At 36.8% G+C, this 25,852-nt stretch overlaps 1 protein-coding gene across 2 annotated transcripts in view; it reads right to left on the bottom strand.

The window, feature by feature from the left end:
* The window catches only part of MMS22L (MMS22 like, DNA repair protein), a 94,652-nt gene that overhangs the window by 62,966 nt on the left and 5,834 nt on the right, over positions 1-25,852 (bottom strand). For both annotated transcript variants that reach the window (XM_050893818.1, XM_050893817.1), the window contains exons 4-12: positions 22,850-22,937; positions 22,576-22,753; positions 21,361-21,454; positions 19,251-19,381; positions 15,149-15,262; positions 13,157-13,336; positions 7,086-7,148; positions 658-777; positions 15-235 (exon numbers count right to left, since the gene is read on the bottom strand). In XM_050893818.1, coding sequence (XP_050749775.1) covers positions 15-235; positions 658-777; positions 7,086-7,148; positions 13,157-13,336; positions 15,149-15,262; positions 19,251-19,381; positions 21,361-21,454; positions 22,576-22,753; positions 22,850-22,937 — 1,189 coding nt within the window. The remainder of the gene's footprint in view (positions 1-14; positions 236-657; positions 778-7,085; positions 7,149-13,156; positions 13,337-15,148; positions 15,263-19,250; positions 19,382-21,360; positions 21,455-22,575; positions 22,754-22,849; positions 22,938-25,852) is intronic.

Here is a 25,852-nt window from a genome sequence, read left to right as displayed (position 1 = left end):
AATAGCGGCCATACCGTCCTTTAATTTGTTTCCAAGGATGCACGCCACTGTTCTCTGCTTTCATCATCCGTGCCAAAATGCTGAGAAAAATGAAGTAACTGTTGCTGGACTTGTACAGGGTGGGGATCTGCTGTTCACAACAGCAACTTTTTACCAACTCAAGCATTGACAAAGAAGTTTTACTAACATTTGCCAGACCCTTCAGACCAAGCCAAGGAACAGTAAAGCAACTGTTCTAAAAGAATAAATGAAAACAGAAAAGATTATAAGTAACAATAAACGCTAATATTCCAAAGGCAATAAGATGCAATCCTTCACACAAACAGGATATGTTCCTACCACAACTCAAAAAATAAAAATGCATTGTAATTATGTGCAAAGTGTTTTTACAAGATCTTAAAATCAGTAATCCTGATGAAAAATAAGAGTAAAAATTTAATATAATTCATTCTATTGTGACATAATGTAATAGATCATAACATACATTTAAACATGATTTCTTAAATAAATATAGCAAATTTAGGGATACTGCCATTGAGTAGTCAGTTTTAAAGAAGTATAGCAATCAAGCTTGGCTAGAGGAGAATCAGAATTAATTGCTAAAAATCAAGGACCGTCCACACGCAATTCTACATTTTTATATATTCATCTACTTACCAGGTTCTTGCTGTAATAATCCCAGAGTATGGTGACAATAGATAGGTTCAAGTCCCAGAAACTACACAAAGTCAAACAGCACTGAAGATGCATTCGTAAGTGTTCCTCTAACACACCAGTCTTGAAAAGGGAATAAGAAGTTTATTGTAGGAGGGGAGCATCACCTTGTCTACACATAACCCAATACTACCAGACTATTAAGAATCATTTCCTAATATAAAAATTATTTTTAATTATATAATGTTGAGTGAATGCATCTGCCAATACGAGCAATGAAGATAAAAGCTGACAATTGCATCCTGCAATCCAGTCAATATAATAGTTCATCATGCACCATTTCAGGCGTCAGAGAGTTGTAGACACATTAAGGTAACAGCCAACTCAATATTGTAAGCCTAACTTGAAACATGACTGCATGGTACAGAACCTCACAAAACAGTAAGCAGGGCATTAGCTATACTGAATGCATGAGTCAGCTGAACGCTTAAGCCCTTGTGTCATGTAAGTCCAAAGGAAAGCTCATTCACCACTGATACAGAGGGAAGGTGCAACTATCTTGAGAGCTTATGTTTCTCTCTATAATATTCCAAACAGGAGTATCTTTTCTTTCTGAATCGTGTTCCTTCTCAAACCTCTGCAATATGGCTATACTTCTAACATCCCAGACAACTCTAAATCAATGGTAAATAAGTCTCTGAACACTGGGGGGGGGGCAGAAACAGACAAAAAACTTCCCACACCACATTTGTCGTATTCATCAGTTCCAAATTTTGCACACAAAAGGAAGAAGGCTCATAGGAAAGAAAATAGGAAACGCCAAACAATTTGAACACAGCGAAGCATTCAGGTTGTAATCGTGGGGTACTGAGAGTGGGATTCATCTCATCCAGCTTTTGATGTCAGCAAAACTGGACTTGCATTGGATCTAGGATATTAGGAGCTCCATGTTCAGACTGAAATCATGTGTTTAATCCAGCCTATTTTAGACATCTACTTTAGGATGGTAAGTATAGGATGATAAGCCCTGGAAGAGCTTTATTGTCTCCACTGACTATAAACGTGGTTTAGTGGACCAGCTTGTGTGTAGTTGTCTTAAAGGAAGATTTTTACACATGTAAGTCTAACACATCTCTGGGATAGTAGCAAACTTGTTCTGTGACAAGAGAAACCCCTGACCTATTTCTGGCTTTCAAATACATCTAAACACTATACAGGCCTGGAATTTCTAACTGCATAAAATAAGCTAGAGAGGAATAAAAAGGGTAAGAAAAATAAAAAAGATACAGGAGGAGTTTTATGACTCAAAATCATAGCCCCAGGAAGGGGAATGAAGGAAACCATGCCTCAGATAAATATTGGGAAATTATCCTGTTCAGTTCCAATTACAGTGCCAGGTCCTGAATTATGTCCCAAGCTCACCCAGCTCAGAAAACACTTAAATAAAAATAAAAATAAGAATAATAATAAAAAAAATCACTGATGCCAGATGATGGAAAAAGATAGCATTAGATTGTGTTGGGTTTAGTTGTTGGGGGTTTTTTTTTTGTTTAGTTGATGTTGTTGTTTTAAAATAGTCTTTCATTAAGTACCTGTTACTAGAAGAGCAGGACTTCTGCTCTTACCCACAATGCTACTTCTTATGGCTTCCTATGTCTTATAGCTGCTTTTTTTCCTGTTTTCAATGCTACACAAAGGAGTTGTAACTCATTAACTTATCTCTACCTGGCTATACACTCATGTGGAAAACATTATTTGCTACACTTTATCAGAACACTGTAAACAATTACACCAATCATCTACAATAACTTCTAATTATGTCTGCCTTCTCTTCTCATGAAGAATTAATGTAGGGCATATGGCTTCTAAAGTGGTATATTTCTAAAACAACTTGAAAATTGAAAAGGCATTTTCAGTTGTCATAGAAAATTATATATTCAAGACATTATGTATAACAACATACGAAAAACACTGAAATAGAAAAGAAACTCTTCAAGAGAGACTCATTAAAAGATGTACAGAATAATAGTTCAACTATAATAAAAATGCCTACAAATGAAAGGTGATCCTCAAGTATTGTTTTTATATACGACATAACTGTAACTATTAAATCAGTAGTCTTCCCAAAATAACAGTCTTATACAAAAAAACAAGGGACAGAACCACAGCCATTTTCAACAGCTGCTATTTTTTTTTTATGAATAAAAGCAGGAGTCATGATATAAAACAAAAAACTGCAGCTGAACATATCTATTTCTCTAGAGAGATCTACCCAGTTACGAAAGATGTAAAAAAAAAAACCCACCAACCAAAAAAAACCCACAAACCAAACCAAAACACACACCCATTAGAAAGGGAATGCTTAGTCTTAAAGCTGTAATTTGTGCATAGGATTATGTTCAGGATCTAATCCAACAAACAATGACTGCTTCAGTTAAATTAATTCAACAATAAACATGGTATTGTGAGCAGCTTCAATTTCAACCATTATTTCTCTGCCCAACAATAGTTTTAGAACAGTTTCCAAAACCAAGATAGTACTGAAGGCTTTATCTCAAATTTAATATGAAAGAGTTCTCCAGACTTCAAATATCCCTGGGATTAATGGATTCTCTCATTGCTCTTTTGCTTAAAATGGTCTCTTGCACTGCTGGAAATACTATCATAACTCTTGAGGTAGTCAGCTTTTAATTTATCGCAGAAGGGAGGAACACCAGATACTATCAAAATGATAGTACTATCTAAACACAACATTTTTCTCTTATGACCTCCTACTGTAGTAACAAAATTGGTTTCCTAGAACTCGAACACATACTTCTGTATCTCTTTTAGCATAGAATTAAACAAAAAAATATAGTGAAGGTATAACAAAATTGAGGTAGAAATGAAACATGAAGCATTTATTTTCTAAAATGAGAGAAGGCTAATAAGATAGACTGCTATTAGTTCTTATGAACAAAAAAGCTTTTGATTCTCACAATAAAACTTTGTAAACACAAATTCATCTTATACTGACAATCCATAAATTTAGTCAGTTTGATGTTGCCTAGTATACAAATACAGCTATGTTAATATTCCTAGTACAGCAATTTTCATTTTGTAGTACAAATAGAATTGTGAACCAGCTCTACTTTTGTCATTAGCCCAGTAACAGAAATTCAAATTACAACAGAAGTAGGGAATACCTCATGTAACTAGTTTCCCCATAAATGTCCTTTTTTGTGATACAAATGGGAGATCTTTCACACAAGCAATTGTCTTCAACTCTATCCATCAACTATTATAAAAAAGAGAGCAGTTTCTGGCTGAGAAACTCACCAGTCTGCCAACTGTTTGAAGCTGAAAGGATATATCCAAGGAAGCAGCACTCTACACTTGCCCAGGTATCCGTTATTGCTCCTATCTTTATTTACAGCTCACAAATAGAGTATTTTTGCTTTCCATCTCCATTGGTCCCCTAACCTGAACTGCACCTTCACATCTTTTTGTTGCACAGAAGCAGGCTGACTATAACCTTATAAAGAAGGAGTTCCTACCTGGAGTCAGAGCACTGCAGCACCCCTCTGCCACCTTCACCTGGACATGGGACACCTCAGGAAGTCTTTATCACCCTCAAAATCAGGCATATGCTGGATGAAGGTGGCTCAGGCTCTCTGCTGCCCGCATGAGGGCTGCCCTCGCTGTGCTCGGGATCACTAAACTCAACAGTTTACTGAAACTACCAAAATGCTGCAGGTTTAACACTGGTTAGTCATTTTTGCATCCCAATACTTAGCTGTCCTAACAATGTTAAAGCTAACTCCAGCTTCTGCTGATTCACCATCAAAGGTGACCATTCTTTTCTCTGCTTTCATGATGCTCCCTTACCCTCAAAATCCATGTCTGCAACGGTGCCTATTAAATCATCTTTTCACAACACAGAAATTGAAGCTCACATGAAGAGAAATTAACAGTTACTGGTAGGAGAGAGATTATCAATTTACATTTGCAAAAGATCTGCACCTTTTTCAGATGCTTTTGAACACACAAAACTATGCATACTTGATTCCATCTCCATTTCCCCCCCATCCTTTGTATATTCCTATTCTCCTTCTGAACATGTATAGTCTACAAGCTATTGAAGTTAGGGAGCAGCAAGCACAAGTGGATTATGAGGTTGATGGACATACTGTGTACTAAACATGATTAGTTTTTAAGCTCCCATATACTTAAAAAACAAGTTTCTAACCACCAATTCCTGCCCTCTCTTGCCAATGAGTGATTCGGCACTACAATTTCTGCTAACTTATTTTGCACAGCTATTACTGTGCATCTCTACTATAGATAACAGAGGGTATATGCTGAAAAGGATAGCGCAGGTAGGATTTACTAACAAACTCAAGCCAAGTGTTAGTGGGCAGTATCATCAATACTGTCCTGTTGTTCAGTCAAAGAGCACTATTGTCCCTTTTGCTTTTTCCTGCTTCTCCATGTTCTATTTCATTATTGACTTCTTGATATCTCATTGTGCTTCTCATTCCTACATTTTCTGGTCTCAAAAATACTCACTCAGCAGATACTTCAGAGGTACAAAAGGATAAGATAAAAGGTAAGAGTGGCCACATGAAGTTGACAGATCAACAGAGGAAATGGTCATGTCTACTGGTAAAAGAAAATCTCCTTTCTAGACACTGTCAAGAAAGCTGGTGTGCAGGGATAGGAAGCGGGATGCATTTTTTAATAAAAGTACCTACATGCACTTGTGCATCACATATAGGGACTAATGCTCTCCAAGGAGCATTTCCTACAAGCAGCTAACTCCATAATGCAAGAAAAAAAAAAAATGAACAAATAAAAAAACGAAATAAACTAGACGGCTCCTTAGACAGTTGGTAATACTTGCAAACATATGGTTGGCAAATGAGGGTTTGTTTTAATTCCAACAGTGGTTGCCTTTGGAAATTAAAACAGATATTTGCCTCATATTACTGTGTCATGATTGACTCATGATTCAAATCTTCTGAACTTGGCCATCTAGCTGCCTTTCTAAACTGTCTACAATTCAATACTTGTTTAACAGAAGCATCAAAGCGCTGTATATTTTACGTAAATTCAACTTCAGAGCAATCTTTATTCAAAATAATAAACATTCACAAGAAAAGAGGAACATTTTGAAGAAAAACATAACTACAAGTGTCCTCTTACTGTTTCTCAGGCTGCTGACACATAGAAGATGCAACACAGGAAGGTGGCTAATAAGCTACTCACAGTTTTTATGCCTCATCTCATCTAAATCTCTCCAGTTTCTCTCACAGAATGGTAAGCATCCAATAAGTGATGTCATCACTGTAGTTTTAATGTATATGCACAGTGTGTGTATTCAGTTACATACTGTGAAATCATTCAAAAAGAGTTAACCTTTTAAGCTGAGAGACTACATAAACAAATGTTTGAGTTTATGTATAGAATGATTTTTCAACTTTTTAATACCCTATTGTTTCAACTATCCTAAGAACTACAAAATATCTTCTTGTAAACACTGTAGTTGTAACAAGTATTGTTCCATACTCCAGCTTCAACCACAGCTGTTGCTGCTGCACGAGCAAGGCAGTAATAATAAAAGAACTGATTTCTCTTCTGCTTTCAACAACAGAACTTTGCAGGATTTTTTTTATTTAATCTGAGACCAAATAAAAAAATAAGCATGTTTATTCTCATCTTAAGCATACACAAATTAAAGAAATTATTTTTATAGGTGTTGCTGATACAGCATTTGCAATTTGTACCGTGCCACTTCAGAACAAATTTACAGAGCTGCAACGTAACATATTTAAAAACGTGATGAACAGTGTATGTAAAAGCATTTTAAAAGGAGGTCAATTCTGACCTCTGGGCCATGAAGCATTGCATTAACAGTTCTGCAGAAAGAAAAATGATAAGGTATGAAATGAGTGCTCAGAAAGTAGAACCTTATCAGTAAGAGTTTGATTCAAGCCTGTAAGACAAATTGCTCAGCAAGGCAAGTCACCTTCCCGCTGTGATGAGGATATAGCCGAATTTTCAATGCAACTGACTATCTCCCTCATCATGTCTCCTCAACTTGATATCCTTACATTCAGCATCTGGTTTACATTTTCTAAGCATCCAGTTCTTATTCTGAATACATCTTGTCTGAGTAGCCATATACCTACCCTTCCAGGATAATTATCTTTTTCCTTTATCTGACAATTTAGCATCAAGCACAACCACTTTAAAGCAAGTGTAACTGCTAACAAGGAGGGAACTGTATACTGCCATAGTTCAGCTACGTCAAGGATGTTCATTTACCTGTGATAAAAACACTAGAATTCCAAAAATACACTTGTTAGTTGGACATCGTTTCATGTGCTGTCTTTTCCTGAAAGCATCCCTGACACTTTCCTTGTTCATTATTTTCTCCTTTACACACTTACTTGAGCATCAGTGGATTTTTTAAGGAGTTCTTCCACAAATTTCCAATTGGATTCCTTCTGTTTCTGAAAAAATAATGATTATCAGCATTTGTATTCCTCACAGGAATCATTATGTAGTAACATGAAAATAAGCAGGCAAGAGATTTCCAGAAATATTTCATTTCATGACAGGATATTGTAGTCATCACTGAAAACAGCTTGTTTTATGAATGTAATTGATATCTGTCCCAAAAATCAGGCCTCAACAACAAATAAAGAGCCAAAAATAAAGAGTACGCAATTTAAACTGGTTTAAGTGACTCATTTGCAATCCCCACCTTCACTTTTAGTAAAGAAGCAAAACAGTCAGGCATTTTTGATTAGTACAAGCAGTAAGTATGTCTTACAATTTCTTTCTGTAACATTCTGTAAAAAGGAAGATATAAGGGGTAAGGAGGAAAAGGTATAATCTCACCTTTTCTTGTTTTTCCTTTTCAAAGAAAAAAACATTTCTAACTCATTTTTCCCAGGCCAAACATTAAGGATTGTTTTGGCCAATTTGGTAAGGGGTTGGCCAGATAGTAATGGCCTATATAGATAGAAAAAAAATACAGGGTAGGTCAAATATGGCCCATAATTCATATTCTTCGGCTTGGGAAGACAGAAGACTATCCATTTGAATCAACTAGACCATGCTAGTGAAGTAAGAGAGTTGCATGGCAAAGTATATTAAAAAGGAAGAGAAAAAAATATATTTAGGCAAAGTGGGAAAGAAAACGGTAGAAAGTTTTGCAACTAAGGCTGTTTCCCAGGAAAAAAAATAAAAGGCAACCAAGCCAACATACTTACAATTCTAGGAGGTCCAAAAATCATCTCTTACAGCTTGTGTAGATACAGCTTGTGTAGATAACTAGATGTGTGAACATAGTACTTTCATCATTGTCCTGCCTTACTCATTCCCTCCACTATCACAACTGTTAAGCTTTGTAAATTATTCTGCAGATATATGTCCTTTAAATGTCCATATAGAGCTTACAATAAAGAGCATCTTATGCTTTGGTAATTGAAATGTAACTACTTCCCAGCAGCAACACTGTCGTGCCCCATCCTCCTCTGCTACTGACTACGCTACTTAATGCTGTGACTTGGTGACAATTCCACACAGAACTCCAAAGAGTACTGAGAGAATTCTAAAGATGAACTCTTTAAGAAGAGGCACTAATACTTATGTAACACAATTTGACTCCTTGGTGGCTTCCATTTTTGCACAACAAGAAAAAGACAATTCTGGAACATTGCTGATGGTACCAAGTCGCAGCCTGTAGACTGTTTATGGAACAAATATGAATGAAAGGACAGATCTGCAGAAAGTTACACTAAAGCTGTGATTTCACGATTCAGGAACTTGAGCAGTATCAATTAAGGAGTTCCCACTCCTTCCTCCTCATCCTGGCAGCTGCTCTTCCTGCCCTCACAGCTGTAGCGTGCCACTGCTCAGTTGTTCTGGTAATTCTGTTTGTGGGACACAGTGTGAACCAGATCACTGAATCGACCCAGAGCTTTAGGAGAGAAACAAAGAACGAAAAAGGGAGGAGGGCCTGACCTAGGTCATGGAATAGGGACAGAAATAATTGTGCCAGAACAGCAGAGGGCATATAATGCCTAGGGTGGTAAACAGGACTTCTTAAGCTGTTATTGATGCCAAAGCCTTTGTATCATGAAACCAGACCTAGCATCCTGTCAGAAGGAGAGGCCACTGCATCAACAAGTAGCCAAGGAGCAAAGGCAGCACTTCAATAATGAGTAAAACCCAGAAGTGCACAATCAGCATTCCCAGACAGTTCTGGCTAGTATTTCCATCAATTTTGTTTTAACTGCTGTATTTTAGAGCTTGATGTTATGTGAATACCTACACACCGGCATAGTCCTATTGCAGACTCCAAGTAAAGCTAATCAACTGCTCAAAAGCCACATTTGTCAGAGATGAGTAGATATTAGAGAGTCACACTAAATGGCTATGAGACCTCTGAATGTCTGGATCAGCCTGCTCAGAACATGCTTTTAGTGCTCCCATAGTCCAAGGACACATGATTTATACAAAAGGTGTTTATTGCCAAAGTTCCAGCTCATCTGCAGTATGCAGATCACCTTACAAGATCCTGGAGTAATCTAGGCCAAACTCCTGACGCCAACTGGAATTGATTACAACAGTGCACCCAGGTTCAGCCCAAACTCAGGAAAGAATGACACAAACCACCTGCTGCACTCTTTCTTTAGCCTCGATTGTCTCTATCTTAACAGACTTGTTTCATTCAAATCCCACTAAATTTACATCCTAAAACTATTCCCTGCTACACTGGCAATATGGCATGGCAACTGTTTACAATCCATCCTTCTCAGAGAATACGTAGAATCTACATCTCTTACTTCAAACTTGCTGGCTTACAACATCCTCCCTCCACCCCCAAAGAGTCCTAAAATCAACAGAACCTGGAGATCTTACAGTGCATAAAAGTGCAGCTAAAACCAAAAACGTGAGCCGAGACCCTCTGGGTTTGCAGGAAGAAACTTTTGCAAGGACTAGCAGTTGACTACCTGGAAGAGCCATACTAGGCTTCTCAGCTGGAAGTTCATGTTTGCGTATCTTGACACGTAGTCATTTCAGATTATTCTATTCAAAGGCAAGAATTCTTAGCCCCAAGTAATTCTGCCTATATTTCCCTAGCCCACAGTATATTAAAATTGACCCCTGCAATGTTCAGAAGTAGCAAATTTTCTCATCAGGTCCCATTTGGTTTTTAAATGTACAAATCCTGCTTTTCAGAAGAGTGAAGTGGGACCTGAATGGGGGGTTATGGAAAGAGACATGTACTGTACATCCCTCAGAACAGAGTCTCTAAGAAACCTGGCCAAAATTTTCTAGCTTAAAAAAAATGGTTTCATGTGTATGAAATATATATTCAATATATGTGAATCATTGCATATTTGAAGTTACATTATATGAACTAAAGGGGAAAAAATAAAAAGAAGCAACTCTGAAACCTATTTAGAATTTTAAAAGCTTTCATAATAACCTCAAGGCCATGCAGACCACATTAAAAAATTGAAAATCTTCCGCAGATGACATAGGCTTAGAGGCAATTTTTGCTACAGAGCACATGAATAACCATCATTATGACACATCACCCTCCCACCTCTGATCACAGTTAATTAAAAGAAAGCATGTGTCATGAAGCTATCGCATCAGATGTTTAACCAACAAAACAGGACTACATTGAGCCCTGATGTAATTTCCACTGACTTCACAAATTTATATCATGGACTATTTTATCTTATGATGTTCAAAGAATGTTTGAGGCTGTAATTCGGGGGGTGGGGGAACCTAAAGATATGGTTACCATCAACTATCTATGACAGATTACATTCTTGTGGTGTGTGAAAAACCACTGTTGTTACTGATAGATTTTTTGTAAGCACCCATGACACTTCAGAGAACAGGGATCTCTGGACAAACTCACAGCCACACTCAGAAAAATGTGAAGCACAGCTAACAGTTTGAACATAAAGACTACTGGAAACATCAAGAGGAGCGTGCACAGGATGGTCGCATGATTTACAAATCGAGACTTGGAAATTCTCTTCTCCCAGGTGGGCTCTAAGGAAAAAATATTATTTAATCTTGGGCAAGTCACTTCCTGTCACCACGTATCAGATTCCTACTTTAAAATAAGTACAACAGGAATCCTTTTTTCCATTCTACATCTGTTTGGCTTATTTAAATAATATAGTGCCTGGGGTAAAATATAGTCTCTCACGAGGCTAAATACATAGTATGTATCAGTATGAGAGACAGGAAAAAAATCCAATGATCAAAGTAAACAGTATCACTGCATTTTGATTAGGGCATAAAATATAAGAAACCCAGGATAAATGTCTGCTTCACACTGGTTTCTGTATTCAACCTGGGAATAACCTTTTCTCTCCATCTAAGTTCCTCTAATAAGCAGGGAGTGTAGTAATTCTCTTTCCGATGTCCCTCTGAAATACACTATGGACTGTGGTCCTCCCCCACTACTGTAGTAACAGGGCAAAACCAGGGGAAGCTTGAGACAACCTTCAGTGTAACAATCAGACGTGGTCTGCAATTTTACACTGTATAAATGTGTAAGAAGTTGCTTCATTTTGCCATGGTATTATTAGAAAAGACTGAACCCCGTGATAATGAGCAGCCTGCCACAGGATCCTAAAGGATCTGTCAACCTGCAAGCAGCAGAAGCATAAGCATCTCACATTCATCGAGTCCTCCAGTCACCACAAATGGTCATCAGTTTTTCAACTAAGTATTCAAGCACTGAGTTATCACACCTTCCCTATTTTTTTTTTTTTTTTTGGACAAATCAGGAAATTTGCAAGACAAAAATCAATGCAAGTAATTCTTACTTTTATTAGAAAGTCTAATTTTACTTAGGATTAAAAGCATTCACAGAAGTTCAACATTTTTCATTCCTTCTCTGTTTATATACTAATGCTTTTAAAGATCTAGAGATGAAGGGGGGGGATTTTAAGTTATCAAAACAAATTGATCAACTCATGTGATCAGACTCTTCCCTCTTTACAGATCTGCCGTTCACAAACATGTTTCAAGGTTTTAACCTTTTGTCCTAAGTCAGGACAGGAAATCATGGTAAAGATTTTAATGGAAAAAGGGTATGACCTTTCCCATTTTAATGCACACTATTAAATTACAAATAATAAAAGACACTTCACAAGAAAGGGCAATTAAGCCCAATTTGTGGAAGAAGCCATATATAGCTGATGCTTGGCAAACTAGGGAATATAAGCAATCCAGCCGAAATGTAAAAAAACCAAACCAAACCAAACACTACAATGAGGCAAAAGATAAAAGAACCGAAGGACAGATGACAGGAGATGGCATGACCTGATTCTCCCTAGTGCCAAAAAAACTATCAGAGAACAACAACAACAAAAAAAACCACAAAAAACTAGATTTCTGGGTCTTCAGCTATCTCTCTGGTTTCTAGGCAGCTCCCTCTGTAGTCAATTAAGAAAAATTGGCAGCCTTCATACTTCTCAAAATGGATGAATTGCCTCAGCAAGTGCCTATTTCCTTCCCAATTAATGATTAGAAACTTAAAACTAAGCAGGATGAATCTCAGAGTAAGAGACTGAAAGAAGGGTCAGGCTTTACATGACCCCAGAACTGCAGAAAACTGCAGCGAGGTCCATGAAGGAATTTGATGCATCAGTACAGAGTATGGCCCTACATACATCTTACAGGTGTAGGAATGGCACATGCAGGTCTCATCTAGGCCCCTTACAGAATGCATGGTAACGTCAAGTCTCCCACAATGAGATTCACAGACAAGAACCTGATTAATCGGGGATTATTCCTACTAGCCAGTAGGAAAATCTAAGGCCATCTTCTAAAAGCAAATGTCTTGCAATTTACTGCCGGAACTTCCTAAACTGAAGCTTGAATTCAACAGTTATTAGACAGTGCCTATTGGTACCACACCAACACAGAAAATTAAGCCATATACACAAATATATATGCACCTCATCATGCCATTGTTGTGATGCAAAGGGAATGCAATTAGACAGACTGGAATTTATCCAGAGCAGAGCTACCACTTTTAAAAAAAAAAGCAGCATTAACAATTACACAGTTAATGTTTGAGGTTTATACTTCATATAGTACAACCTAATGTGTTCAGTTCCTAAAATAACAAACCCAGTGAAGCATTTATGCTGCAGGCAGACAGCCTTAAAACATATGCTACATCATTAAGTATATGTGCTACTAACTAGTTGGGATATTTCAAGTTTCCTTAGTACAGTAATCTACTGAATATCTGGTGTACAACATGAATACATCAGGGGGTCCTGGAATGTTTACTGACTTGTACAAAGCACACCTTAACACCACCAACCTTAAAGGACTTTTTTTAAGGAGTGCGAAAATTCCTGTATTACAACATGAATTGTCTTCTGTCAACAAAAATAACCAAGCAAAGTTAGCGACCTAAATAAATTATAATAACTTTTAGGTATTTAGAAAAAATCATACGCACCTTTTCATCTAGATTTCCATTACGGTCAAACTGGTAGAGCGATGCCAGATGAGTAATAATCCACCAGGTAAAACTCAATGGGTCTTTACACTGAATTGTTTCAAAACCAGACATCCTTTCAGAACTACTTGGCCTTTCAAAGATATTCTTTAGAGTTTTGTTCACCAAGCTCCAGAAACACTGTAGAAAATGCAAAAGTAAATTTGAACAGTGTTAAATAACAAAGCCTATGTTAACAATTTTCTCTACAATACTGTCCTATTGATTAATTTGCTTTTACAGAGAACAAGCAAGATGACAGCCATTTAAAGAAAATGACAAAAAAAGCGTTCAGTATTACCAGAGAAAACCTGGAGCTACTTTAGAATGTCCTCTCATGCCAGTATAAAGCAATGTGAAAGGACAAGCTTCGGTTACAAGGAAGAAACACACAAGAACATGGTGTGATACTTCACAGGCAAAATTACAAGCTGATGGAACGATGATGTGCAGATGGGATGGTGCACCAACACTCACATGAGAGAGATTAGAGTTCTTTGATGAAGACTTTTTATAATAGATTTTTGAAAAACTTTTAGTGCCAGACTAACCTAACCAAGAGGAATATAGTAGTAGGTGGTAGAGAATCAGTCTGAGAGACAGCAAACCGAGGTTCAAATTCCCTGTTTTGTTCCAAGTGTGTTCTAGCACTGACAAACTGATTAATTCTCTTTGGCTCAGATCCCTGTCTATACCACAATATTACTTCTTCTTACAGCCTGTGCCTATCTTCCCTAATTATACAGAAATTCTCTGGGACTTCTTTGCACCTGTATTTCACCCACCTTAGCCGGGTCCTGATCCCAACTTATGCTTCAAAGTGCTAATGCTAGTCAAACACTTAACACTAACGAAGTTTCACTTGTGTTGTTTACCTTTACATCTGTTGTCATTAATGGAGTCAATAGCTATCAGTACAAACACGCTACTGTGAAGTACTTCATTCTATACTATCGCGCAGATGGCAGCTTTGGTTTTTATAAAGATTATTTCAGAAAACTTTCAAAGGATTTTGACACTTCTTAATATTCATTCAGAGAAACATCAGCTCAATTCTAAGCAGCAGTCAAGAAAGAAAAACCAAAACACTAGAAAATATTAGCAAAGAAAAAGAACAAAATAGAAAACATCATTATGCGATGTATAAAATCATATGGCCACCTAACCCATACTTGGAATACTGCATGCAATCCTGGTACTCTGCCATTCGAAATAGGATGTAGTAGTATGGAAAAAGGTTCAGAGAAGGGTGACAAAGATGACCACAGGTAGAGAATGGCACCTATAGAAAGAATGACTGAACACAGTAAGACTCCTCAGCCTAGAGAAAGCAGAAGGTAGGAGATATCAGAAAAAAACTGAAGAGACATATAAAGTCATATTGGTATAAGGAAGGAGAACAGGTAGTGATTGGCTCTTCCAATAAAAGTATAAGGGGACATCAAAAGAAGTCAGCAACTACAAGATTCAAAAATTGTATAGGTAGTTAAGGTATGGGTATCAAAGACAGAAACATGGGCTAGATGGATCACTGGTCTGACCGTACCAGTGTTTCTAATGCTTGGAGATGAAGCATTGCACGACATAACACAAATGGCAAATAAGAACAAAATTTTTTAAAAATGGGTAAAGATGGTTTCTTTTCTTTTGTTCTACCATACAACTTTCACAGTCTATTCCTTTGCTTTGCTTTCCCTAGCACAAGGAGCACTCCTTATCAGTGCCCTAGGTCATAACCAAACAGTACACTGCAAATCTAGAGTCAAGACTTGATGCACATTCAAGACGGCAGCCTAAAGCATCACAGATAGCATGCAGTCCTCCTAAAGCAAATATGTAGTTCAGTTCTATCATCAGATATGTGAACTAGTGCATTCACGGCAATCTGAGAACATTTGGCAACTGTATTGCATATGTAACATGCATGCATATGTAACAGTATTATTCCACTACCTCTGTGTGAGACCCTTTATGTCTGTGGTCCAGCAGCTGAATAAGTAGAATCCATAATTCTTTAATGCAGGTACAGGGATAATGGTGACTAGTAAGAGCCTCAGAAGGTCTCACCTGAAAGAGAATATGCAATACAATTATTCAGAGAAGTGCTATTTTTGAAATTGCATTTTATGTACCAATATTTCCTCTGGTTTTGGTTGTTTGGGTTTTTTGCAGTTAAATAATATAGCTACAATTACATATTGGAAAATGCATTATTTCATTAACATCCAAAATATGTCTCTCATACAACAAAGACTGTTTCCTAATTCTACATAAGTTACAGGTTGTGCTATTTCTTAGTTTCTTCTGAGCCATTTTCAAACATTATTTAATCAAATGAAAATGGGATTCTGAGGCCTAAAAGAAAAGGAATTGCAATAAATACTGATTCACTGTCTGACAGGAAGGAAAAAAGAAAATGATTGATTAGATTTTCTTGATGTTCTTGGGAAGATAAGACAAAGATTTCAAATGATTTAATAGCTATTATTGTTGTTATTTTTAACTGAAAAATCCTTAATGAGTAGGCATAATGCTAGTAGAATATGTTTTTGTTGGCATGAGGATGTTAATGTTCCCACAACATCTCACAAAATCTGCTTTTTGGTAAATTTACTGCAAGGCATTCTTTTAATATGCAGAAAACAGCATATTTCAAGTCATGTACGTTATTTGATTACTATTCCATATTTAACAAAATTCACTCAGACTGATGCATTTCAAATGCAAAGTAGTCTTCTTGTGATTCATCTTTCAGTTTTACATTCCTTGAATTGTGAAACAAAATAAGCAAAACAGCAAAAGGAAGTGCTAAATACATAAAAATTCTCTGTACGCTTTAATGTTTTTAAGACCTACCAGCACTGTATTTGAAATAATCATAGTACAGACAAAACTTTACTTACTCTGTCTTAGGACCTATGAATCCACTGAACTGTATTCAGAGGTGGTAAAAATAGTGAGAAAAGCTTTGCTTAAATAGCATAATTCAGCACATTTTACCTTCAGCAAGGACACAATGGCAGAAATGTAGAAAGAAGAGAGGCAAGACAAAGCAGCTCATACTCAATTTATCCCTAAACAATGAGTAGTCCAAGTTTGAATAATCAACCTACACTCCTCTAAAGCAAATAGAGGGGAATGGGCACCTAGAGAGACTAATTCATCTAACTCATTGCAGGAGAAAGAACTGTTGCTACCGTTCCCTGACAATAAAAAGAACCTAGGGTGACTAGTTTAGCCAACTAACTCCTAGACACCTAGATCTGATGAGATGAATCCTGAATTTTTATATCCTCATGCTCTTCCTGATCCATTCCTGCACAACTATTCGCGAATCACACTGGTACTTAAAATAATTTCTGAATTTGGAAACCTAATGGTGTAAATTAAAAATTAAATCAAAATACGCAATGCCAGTGACAGCAGTAGCTGTGTGAAACAGACATTACAGAAGTGGGAGTGAATGACTAAAAACCACATTCACAATTAGAAGAATAACTATATCACCAATAGTTTCAAATAATATATATATATATTCATATAATATTCTATAAGGATACAGATTTCTTATTTATCATCCACCTTTAGAATATGTTTACAACTACTGCTTTCATACAGCTCCAAATCAGGTTTAAATACTGAACACAATTATAAATATGAATTTATATGTATTTATAAGTGTGACACATAATTTGTTTTTCTCTCTCTATAAAGAACTCTGCTTACCCTGTGAAATTACCAGAGTGGACCCTGACAATTGATTTAAGAGCATCATGAGGTCAAGACTGAAATATTTAAAATAATTCTATTATTCACATTCCACATATGCTGTTTAGAGTTTTTCACGTGCCTATGCCTCCTCACGCTTTTAGTTAAAGATCTGTTATGGGAATCTCTCAACAACCTGAATTAATCTTATGTAAATATTATCTTGAGAATAAACATCAGTGTGACCACTAAAGTCTGTTGAAAAATTCATTATTTAACTACTAAATTCCCAATACTGAAGCGCCTCAAAAATACTCTGGTTATGACTCATCACCAAAGAGCAAAACAGATCCCTCAGAAAGGAGCAATCTACTTATTACAGATGCACTATAACACTGGAGGATTTTATGGAAGCATTAGGTACACAAACTATCTTACAAGTGAGAACTTCAGGCCTTCTACATGGAGTACCAGTTGTTGCAGCAACTAGGTTTCTTCATCTACTACTTGCATCTACTACCGTGGTCTTCTACAAGATAGCAGGATCTCTTCTGCGGATGTGCAGTATCTGTCCAGGATATAGTTTGGCTGGTCGTATCAAAGCAAGACACCATACAGATATTGGTTAGACTAAGGATAACCAAGACATTGTTTTCTTCAGAGATAGTCTGGATTTCCGCTTGCAACATCCTGAGCTCAGTATCTTGGGAAGAATGGTTATAACCTCAAAATGTGGTACTGTTGGGACAACAGAGCTCTGGTGCCAAAGATGTGCTGCTGAAAACAGAAAGAAGATATCCAAGGATATATATTTCTCTGCCAAATGTATCTCAGAGCACAATGGGCTTAGTACATGATCCAAGTCAAGTGTCTTGATACCAGAGCTGCCCAAGAAACAGATCTGAAAATATTAGTCTGGAGGATTAGAGCTTATGCCCCTCCTTCCAAGGATACTCACAAATGTTAGGAGCTGCACTTCTGAATATTCTCAGCCAAAAGTTTAATGACATGTTTTAGTGACGAGCTGACAGTGTCATCTATTATGGGTATCAGTTGTGTTTCCAACAATTTTGAGGGACGTTATTTCCATTACTGGATTATAGCAATGAATGCATACTAGAGGAGGCACCAGCTGAAGACACATTATCCAGTTCAAGTGCAAGCTCCACTTCAGAAACGAATCTCAAACAGAAGTAGTTCAAGCTGTGCGGCCCAAGCCTAGGGAGAGCTGAAGAAAAAGCGGTGGCAAAACAATCTTCTCTCTTTGTAATGTGGCTCTGTGGAAGTAGGATGAATCTGTCATTTTAACATCTGACATTTCAAAGCCTACCATCAAGCACAATGGTCGACAGATACTATTTGAATCTTCCCTTAAAAAAATTACTCATCTATTTGCCTTTTGACGGGGGAGACACTTGCAGTATTATCTGATTATTTAATAGATAAAACTGATTTTAAAAGGTAACAGAGTTCTCTACAGAAAGATAGTTTAAAAGAACAGTTATCTAATGCTAGTACGGCCATTCCCACTCCCCCCAAACAGTAATATGAGAGAAGGGGGACTCCATTTTTCATGTCTTTGTACTAGGAAAACATAAATTACACAGTGGTCACTGCTACTTATTCTCAGAGTTCAGTCTTGCACTCATGGATCACACATGCCCATCTAAAGCAGGTTTCACAATGACACAGTCAAAGAAGATTACGCACCTCTTTTACTAGCTGCTATATGGAGCTATTATGACTTTCTAGCTTTGGAGTACTCAAAACGAGTGAGAAAAACACTGCAGCTATAGAAGGAAAGAAAAAGAAAAGAAGAGAGAAGGACAAGTTTTCCCTTGACAAACGTAAAAGCTCTGTAACAGAAAGATGAGGTTGCGGAAATAGGAGCAGTGCAACAATAAACTGTAATATGACATTCTGTAAGTGTCCGGTTAGCTTACTGCCAGGATTACAGTTATTCTCTTTTTGTTCCTGTTGAGAGAGTTTGAAAAGATTTTTTTTTTTTTTTTTTTTTGCATCTATAGCTCTAAACCTTTTAGACTGTGCCATGTTTGGCATTAAACCTGGAACACTGAACTTAGGAAATGTGGCACTCACTTCTGCTCTGTACACAGTGCATTTCAATATTACTCTCTCATTCAACTGCCAGATGGTCATGAATAAATATAACTCAATTTGAGCTCCTAACAAATAACACTCTTTAAAACATGGAGATATAAATCCATACATAACACTTAAAACTTAGCAATAAGAAGTCATCTATGCATTCGTGCAATATCTAATTCATATGATTACCAATACAAGCATCTAACTGCCTGTGTCCTGTATAAAGAAAAAAAGTTACCTTTATATACTTGTTGATGGACAAGCTTATTAAATCAGATATGAGATTTCCACAGTGTGTTTCAAATAAACTGATACTGGTTAAATTCTCTCCGGTTAGATTTATGAAATGGTTAGCATATACAACTTGTCCTAAAACAAAAAAGAAAATCAGACCTATTTAGTCCTGGATTTGGCTGTAGGAATACAAGACAGGAAATTTTTTTCTATTCCATATATTTTAGGATTGGTTTGCTGAGCTGTATGTAATTTCAATTTACAAACTCGTTTGGGAAAGTTCATCCATTCTAAGTTCAAGCTAGTCCATTATTACACTGAAATCCGGTATTATTCTGGCTGACAGTAAAATAGTTTGGCACTTTCCAGCCTTTTATTGGCACAGTTTTTGCAGTGGAATAAAGATCTATTTATCTGCAAGTTCCTCTTTGTCACATGCCAGTGCGCATGCTCTGAAATCATGACATGTTTTGCAGATATGCAAGTTGATGACAAACAATTCTGGAGAGGTCTAACACTTTCCTTTGGATGTGTTGATGTAAAAAGCTGGCACCATCATATTCCAACTTGAGCATTTGTAGATAATAACACAGAAAAAATGGTAAAGAGGCTGTAAGATCTTATCCCACAAGCTTTTCAACAGTACAACTCCCTTGACATCAGCGGAACAGAAGATATGTAGAACGAGCCTGTATTTTATTCTTGGAAATGCAGGGTGAAGCCCTGAATCCACTATCCTGCCACTGGTCTCAGCAGTGTGAAGTTTCTACTCAGCATACTTTACGGAATGAGATGAGAACCTAAGAAATTCTACAAGGCACATAAGAATACAAGACAAGATAATATATGTAGAGATACTACTTTCTTGACTAGTAAATTTTGTTGTTAAAAAAGCATGAGCTTTCTCTTATGAAAATGGATTACTGCTTTATTACTCAGAACTTTATCTAGAAATCTACACAGAACTCTGGACAATAAATTGCCTCCAACAGTTTTCCCATCCTTTCTCAAAAAGGCCCCGAAAAAGGAAAACAATTATCCCACAACGGATCATAAAAGAAACTTAGAATTATAGAACAAACAAGCAACCCACACATTATCCAGTAACACAGACATGCAGAAACAGTGAAGATGCATTAATCCGAGCAAGGCTGTGTTGTGACAGCACTCAGAGCAGGCGAAAGCTAATCCAAGAGTTCAGATTCAGTACCAGTTACCTGTGCTAAACATACAGTGCATTCTTTCTAGACTTCAACATTACTCCAACTGGTCCAATTCTTATATGGAACTTATATTGATAATTTATAATGGGGGGGAGGAGGTTTGGTTGTAGTGACACAATGATTACAGAAGAAAATACATTTTTGTGATTTATTTTGCTAGCATGGACATGAACAATAGATACAATCCTCACAAAGCAAATAAAGTTCTCTTCTGTATTTTAACAATTCTTCTTCAAACTGAACTACTTTGAAGTTGGGTTCTTCAATTGCATTCTATGACCTTTTTATCTAGCTTCTATGAACAGCTTACTCTTATCAATCTACTTTTTGCCCTTTTAAAGCTTTTTTAAAAAAAAAAAAATAAAAAAAAGGTATTGCCTTGCCCTTTTCTTGCTGTACTTTCACAACTTCCTCTGACTGAGGCTTCTTCTTCTGTCCAGTATTTTCTTAGTGTCGCATATGGTTAACAATACAAATTCTCTGTTCTGAGATTCTTTGCTCTGGTCCATCCCTGGATACTTTTCCTACATTGTTTTCATCAAATTGCTGTTCACTGTTATGCATTTTGGATCTCTGCAAATGCATTTTTATTTGCCATGTCAAAAAGTATATTATTAAATATTTAGTATGTTGTATGCATCAGTTGAGAACAAACCTCGTAATCTGGGTCAAGTTTTAATAGAACAAATTCCTAATACTATTTCATTTAATTTGAGTGACGTGAAGATTCACAAAGAACCTCCCTTCACCGTATTTGAGTTTACCTTATTAAATATAGCTATGCTTAAAAACTACCAAAAGTAGTAAATGATTCTGGACAAATTAAGATGAGAAATCTAGGCAAGTCATATGTACAAGAATAAGTTCAAGAAAAAAACCCTGCATACTTACTCATCATTTTTTCACCTAGTACATGAAGAATTTCCAATACTAGCCAATTAATATCCAAGTGGAGGTGTAGTAAATGCCATGACGGGGGAAAGACCTGTGATTAGAAATACACACATTTATTTATTTTTAACACATCTTTAGCGAATTCTGGATATTGTACTAAGGCACATGAAGATGGGCATACATCTTGCCTGCAGTGAACATTATGGGTATCTATGATCAAATACACTATAACATACAAAACCAACATTTAGATAAAGGAAAAAAAAGAAAACAAACAAAAAACCTTCATGACAATTAATTCTGTCTGTAAAGGATGTTCGCAAAGTCTTTAATCTGATCTAAACTACAATTTAAACACAATGTCTTGATTCAAGCTTGACAGATTACAACACCCTTAGTTATCCTTTCCTTTCCAGACAAGTATTAGGTAGCACACAAACGCTAAAGTAAAGTGTGCTCTTAAAGTAATTCCAAAACTTCAATATTCTCTTCCTTAAAGTTTACTTGAAATTACTGTTTCTTTCATCAGTTCAACAGTGGCCCTACTGACAAGCTAAATGAACAGAAAGATGCAAAATGCTGCTCCTCAGTGGATCGTTCCTCTCCAGGTACTAGTTTATACAACCTGAATATAACCTTTATACAATACTGAAATTCCTTTTTTCTTTCTGAAAGATTTGAAAACATTTGTTATTATATGCACAAATCTTAATGGTGTATACTTCACTAGTGTTTAGTGTTGCAGTGCCTACTTCCACGTCTCCACATTTCTTCTTTATATGCATGATTTTGTCCTATTTTGAGTCAGATTTCAGAATGTATTTTTTAAAAAGTGCCCCTCCTACTGGAAAGCTCAGAAATTCTAACCATTACTAAGAACAAACACCAAGGAATTTTTTAAACATGCTACACTAATTCAAGCCTGCTTATCTACCTGTAATTGGTATTATCATTTGTATAGTGCAGGAAGAATTCTAAAAGCTATAAAACATAAAAATAAATACATAAATAAAAAGAACAACAGAAAATGCAGAGCTCATTAGTTGTGTTGCCAAGTATGGGATGGCACTTAGTTAATAAAGGGGAAAAAACCCCAAAATATAAAGTCTAACTTTAATTGCAGCCTGAAGAAAGATTCTTATTCAGCCAAAAATTATCAAGTTGAATATGTACTGTTACACAAAAAAATTTAAAATTATAAAAGACATTAACCTTTGCCTGATGTTGAATAGTAAATGCTGCCAGGACACTACTAGGGAGTTCACAAAGGTGACCAATGTGCATGGTCAAAGCATGAAGCTCTTCCACCAACATTGATGGTAACTGCACTTCTAGTTCTTCATATGGATGGAGCATTCCGTCATTTTCCACTTTAGGGGGTTCCAGATACCTGAGCACACATACACAGACACACAATCAGAAAACGGATAAGAAGCAGCTACACAAAGCTCAGTACATAAGTTGGTAAATTGTGTGCAAATCTCACCTGAAGATGAAAACTTTCACATAATGCAAAAACTCAATACATTGACGCCTGATGCTCTCTGCTTCAGAGTGCAAGTTCGCAGCTTGACCTGAAGTAAAAGAGATCAATAGCTCAAAGAAGATGTGCCCACACTGTGACTCATGTAACATATGCATTCTCCATAGTAATTAAACCAGACCACTGGAAAGCCACCCTCTTTTCTGAGGACAGCTTGGGAGGTGGCTGGTGGCAGACACCCACTTCTAAATGTCTTCTTGCCAGAGGGATCCATTTGTCATCTTATCACATATCCAGATATAGAGGGAAAAGAAGGCATCCAGTCCCTCAGGAAAGGTGGCAGAGGCAGGCAATCAGTGCTAGAAGAAATCATTCAGTCCTACGGCCCTGCTCCCTGTCTGCTTCCAAGACACCTTCAGAAAAGACATGTGTGAAACCATTTCTCAGCATCCTTTTCTCTTGGGGGACTTAAGCAGGTGGACTTATTTGGAAACATGCTTTGTAACTTCTCTTCCTAGGAAGCATCACATTGTTGCACAGTGCCTTAAGATGTGTAATGCTAAGAGTCGTCCGTTCACAATCCCATAGCCTGCCTTTCACTTGCAGCTCTGTATTCTTTCAGCCACTTATTGCAGCTATGTGTCTCCTTTCCTTTGCTCCCTGAAGCTGTTCTCATGGTGTTACCCTCCTTATCTTGCACCTGCAAGCTCAAACACCATCATTACAGCAGAGATTCATTGGAAGCTATTGCCATTGGTGTGAGAATCACTCCTTATTTATTCCCACACCTTGCCTTGTAGCTTTCAGCTTATATTAGAGAAAGATGAAACTTAGTGCATAACAAAGCAGATGTAGTCATTTAAATACCCAATAACTACTGCCCAATAATATATATATGCAAATGCTTAGCAACCAGTCAGCCTGCAACACTTGTACCTGATTAAGCACATGCCAATCACTGTTAAGAGCATCATAAATGGGAACAGTAAATAAGGAGTTTGAGCAGGCCCCAATGAAAGTGTATCGCGCTAGAGGAGATGCGTGGCAAAAACTCTTTGACATCTGCTGCACTGGACTGCATGTCCAGGGAAAGGCAGTCGTCTTTGCTCCTCTCCCCAGCTGGCCACTGGGGAGTCTTCCCTTTCCTTTTGTTGCTCTCTCTCTCCCTTTTGTTTCCCCCATCCCCTCCAGGTAACCCTGAAGTTCACATATGCCACTTGTTATGGACCCCACAAATAAAGTTTTGTGCATATAAGGCTATCTCAACATCTTTTGAGCAACAACACTCACTGAGTGAAGCAAATCAACTGGTACAAGTACCATAATATTCCAGTGTACAGCCTACCCCCACCACATAAGAAGCCATGGGGTCTGCCATGGTAATGAACCATAGGTTTAGAGCCTTAAATCACTCTGTTCTAAAGGAATTATTTATAGATATTACTGCTGCTTTGTAGTAATAACAAATATTTTATGCTAAGTTTTCAGAAGTTCCGTTTAAGCAAAATTTTATATTACAGTATTTCACTACAAAATCTTTTACATACTGTCATAAATCATTGAACAATGAAATAAGTGGAACAAAACAGGAACAGTAGAGTGTTAAGAACAGATCAGGCATTTTCAAAAAAAGACAAAACAACACAGAGCATAAGAAAAGATTTTATATGGCTTCCACATTACACAGTTCCCAGTATCAAGTCTCCAAAGCTCATTAAGAGTGATAGGAAATTAAATTAAATGTACGATATTGATATCTGTATAAACACATGCGCACAACAAAGATTTACTGAGCTAAAACTCTAAATTGGAGTTTTAAACAGTGGCAACAGTGCATTTATCCAAGACATCAATAATACCTAACATCACACTACCTGACCATTTTAAATATTTTAATCCTCACGACATCCCTCTACTACTAATCTGCTTGTATAAAGGGGGAACCAAGTCACAGATGTATCAGTGACTTGCTCTAAGTCACAAAGAAAGCCTAGTGCAAAGCATAAAATTCAACAGTTATTTATTTTACTAGCTTATTTGACAAGAGGAAGAACAGGATACAGAGAAGAGAACCAAGCAGATGCTTAAATTTAAGGAAAGAAGAACTACAGAAGTCCAGCTACCATATAAAAGTTCAAATGTAATTTAAAATAAGGCTATTTCCACTTATGTATTAAATGTCAGCAAAATTAGACTTTTAAGATACAATCAACAAAAGCATATGAGAGAAGCTTGATGATAAATTCACACAAATGATTTAAATGGCAGAGCATGACAATATCAAACCAAAATAATATGTAAAAATATTCACTCGTACTCTTAGAAAACTAGCAATTTATCTGTAATGAGAAGATACTACAGTTTATTTCTGAGTAATTACTGAACTTCTCAACTTGCTAAGTAATTCAGCCTTCAAACTTACAATAAGCCCAAGGCTGCAATAATCCTTCAGAAACATACTGCTTCTCATGCCTTAGTATTTAATTGAAACAAAGCATTTTGTAGTGATCCCATTTTATTGATCCTGCTGCAAAGACAAATTAAGTTTGTAAATAACTCTAAACTAAGCAAATATAACTGACTTGTTTAAATGTAAGCCAAGAGAACACTGAAAAAAGTCCCAACCCACTACCTTTGTAATTAAAATAATTATTGGGAGTTTTGATGCAACTTTCCATTTTTAATTAAACGAGTTAATAGCTTTGCCAAATTCTACCTCAGGGGTGACATCTTAGCTCAAGTCAAATTAATGCGAAATTCCCCACTAAGGTCAGTAAGGTCGGGATTACCCTGTGCACCTAGTATACAGGCAGATCTGGTTCCAAACTGACTCACAACATTTCCACTATCTATTTTCACACTACCTTACATCACTCGGTTGCCTATGCTACCTTACATCACTTGGTTGCCTATATTTGTACCCTTACTGCAGGTTTATGCTGGTTATACGCTGTTCTGCAGCACAATCCACGAGCCCTTGGTCAGGAGTCAAAGCACAAGTGCAAT

The sequence above is a fragment of the Gymnogyps californianus genome, chromosome 3 (genome assembly GCF_018139145.2).
Source record: "Gymnogyps californianus isolate 813 chromosome 3, ASM1813914v2, whole genome shotgun sequence".
Classification (NCBI taxonomy): domain Eukaryota; kingdom Metazoa; phylum Chordata; class Aves; order Accipitriformes; family Cathartidae; genus Gymnogyps; species Gymnogyps californianus.
This window is presented reverse-complemented; position numbering and strand designations above follow the sequence as displayed.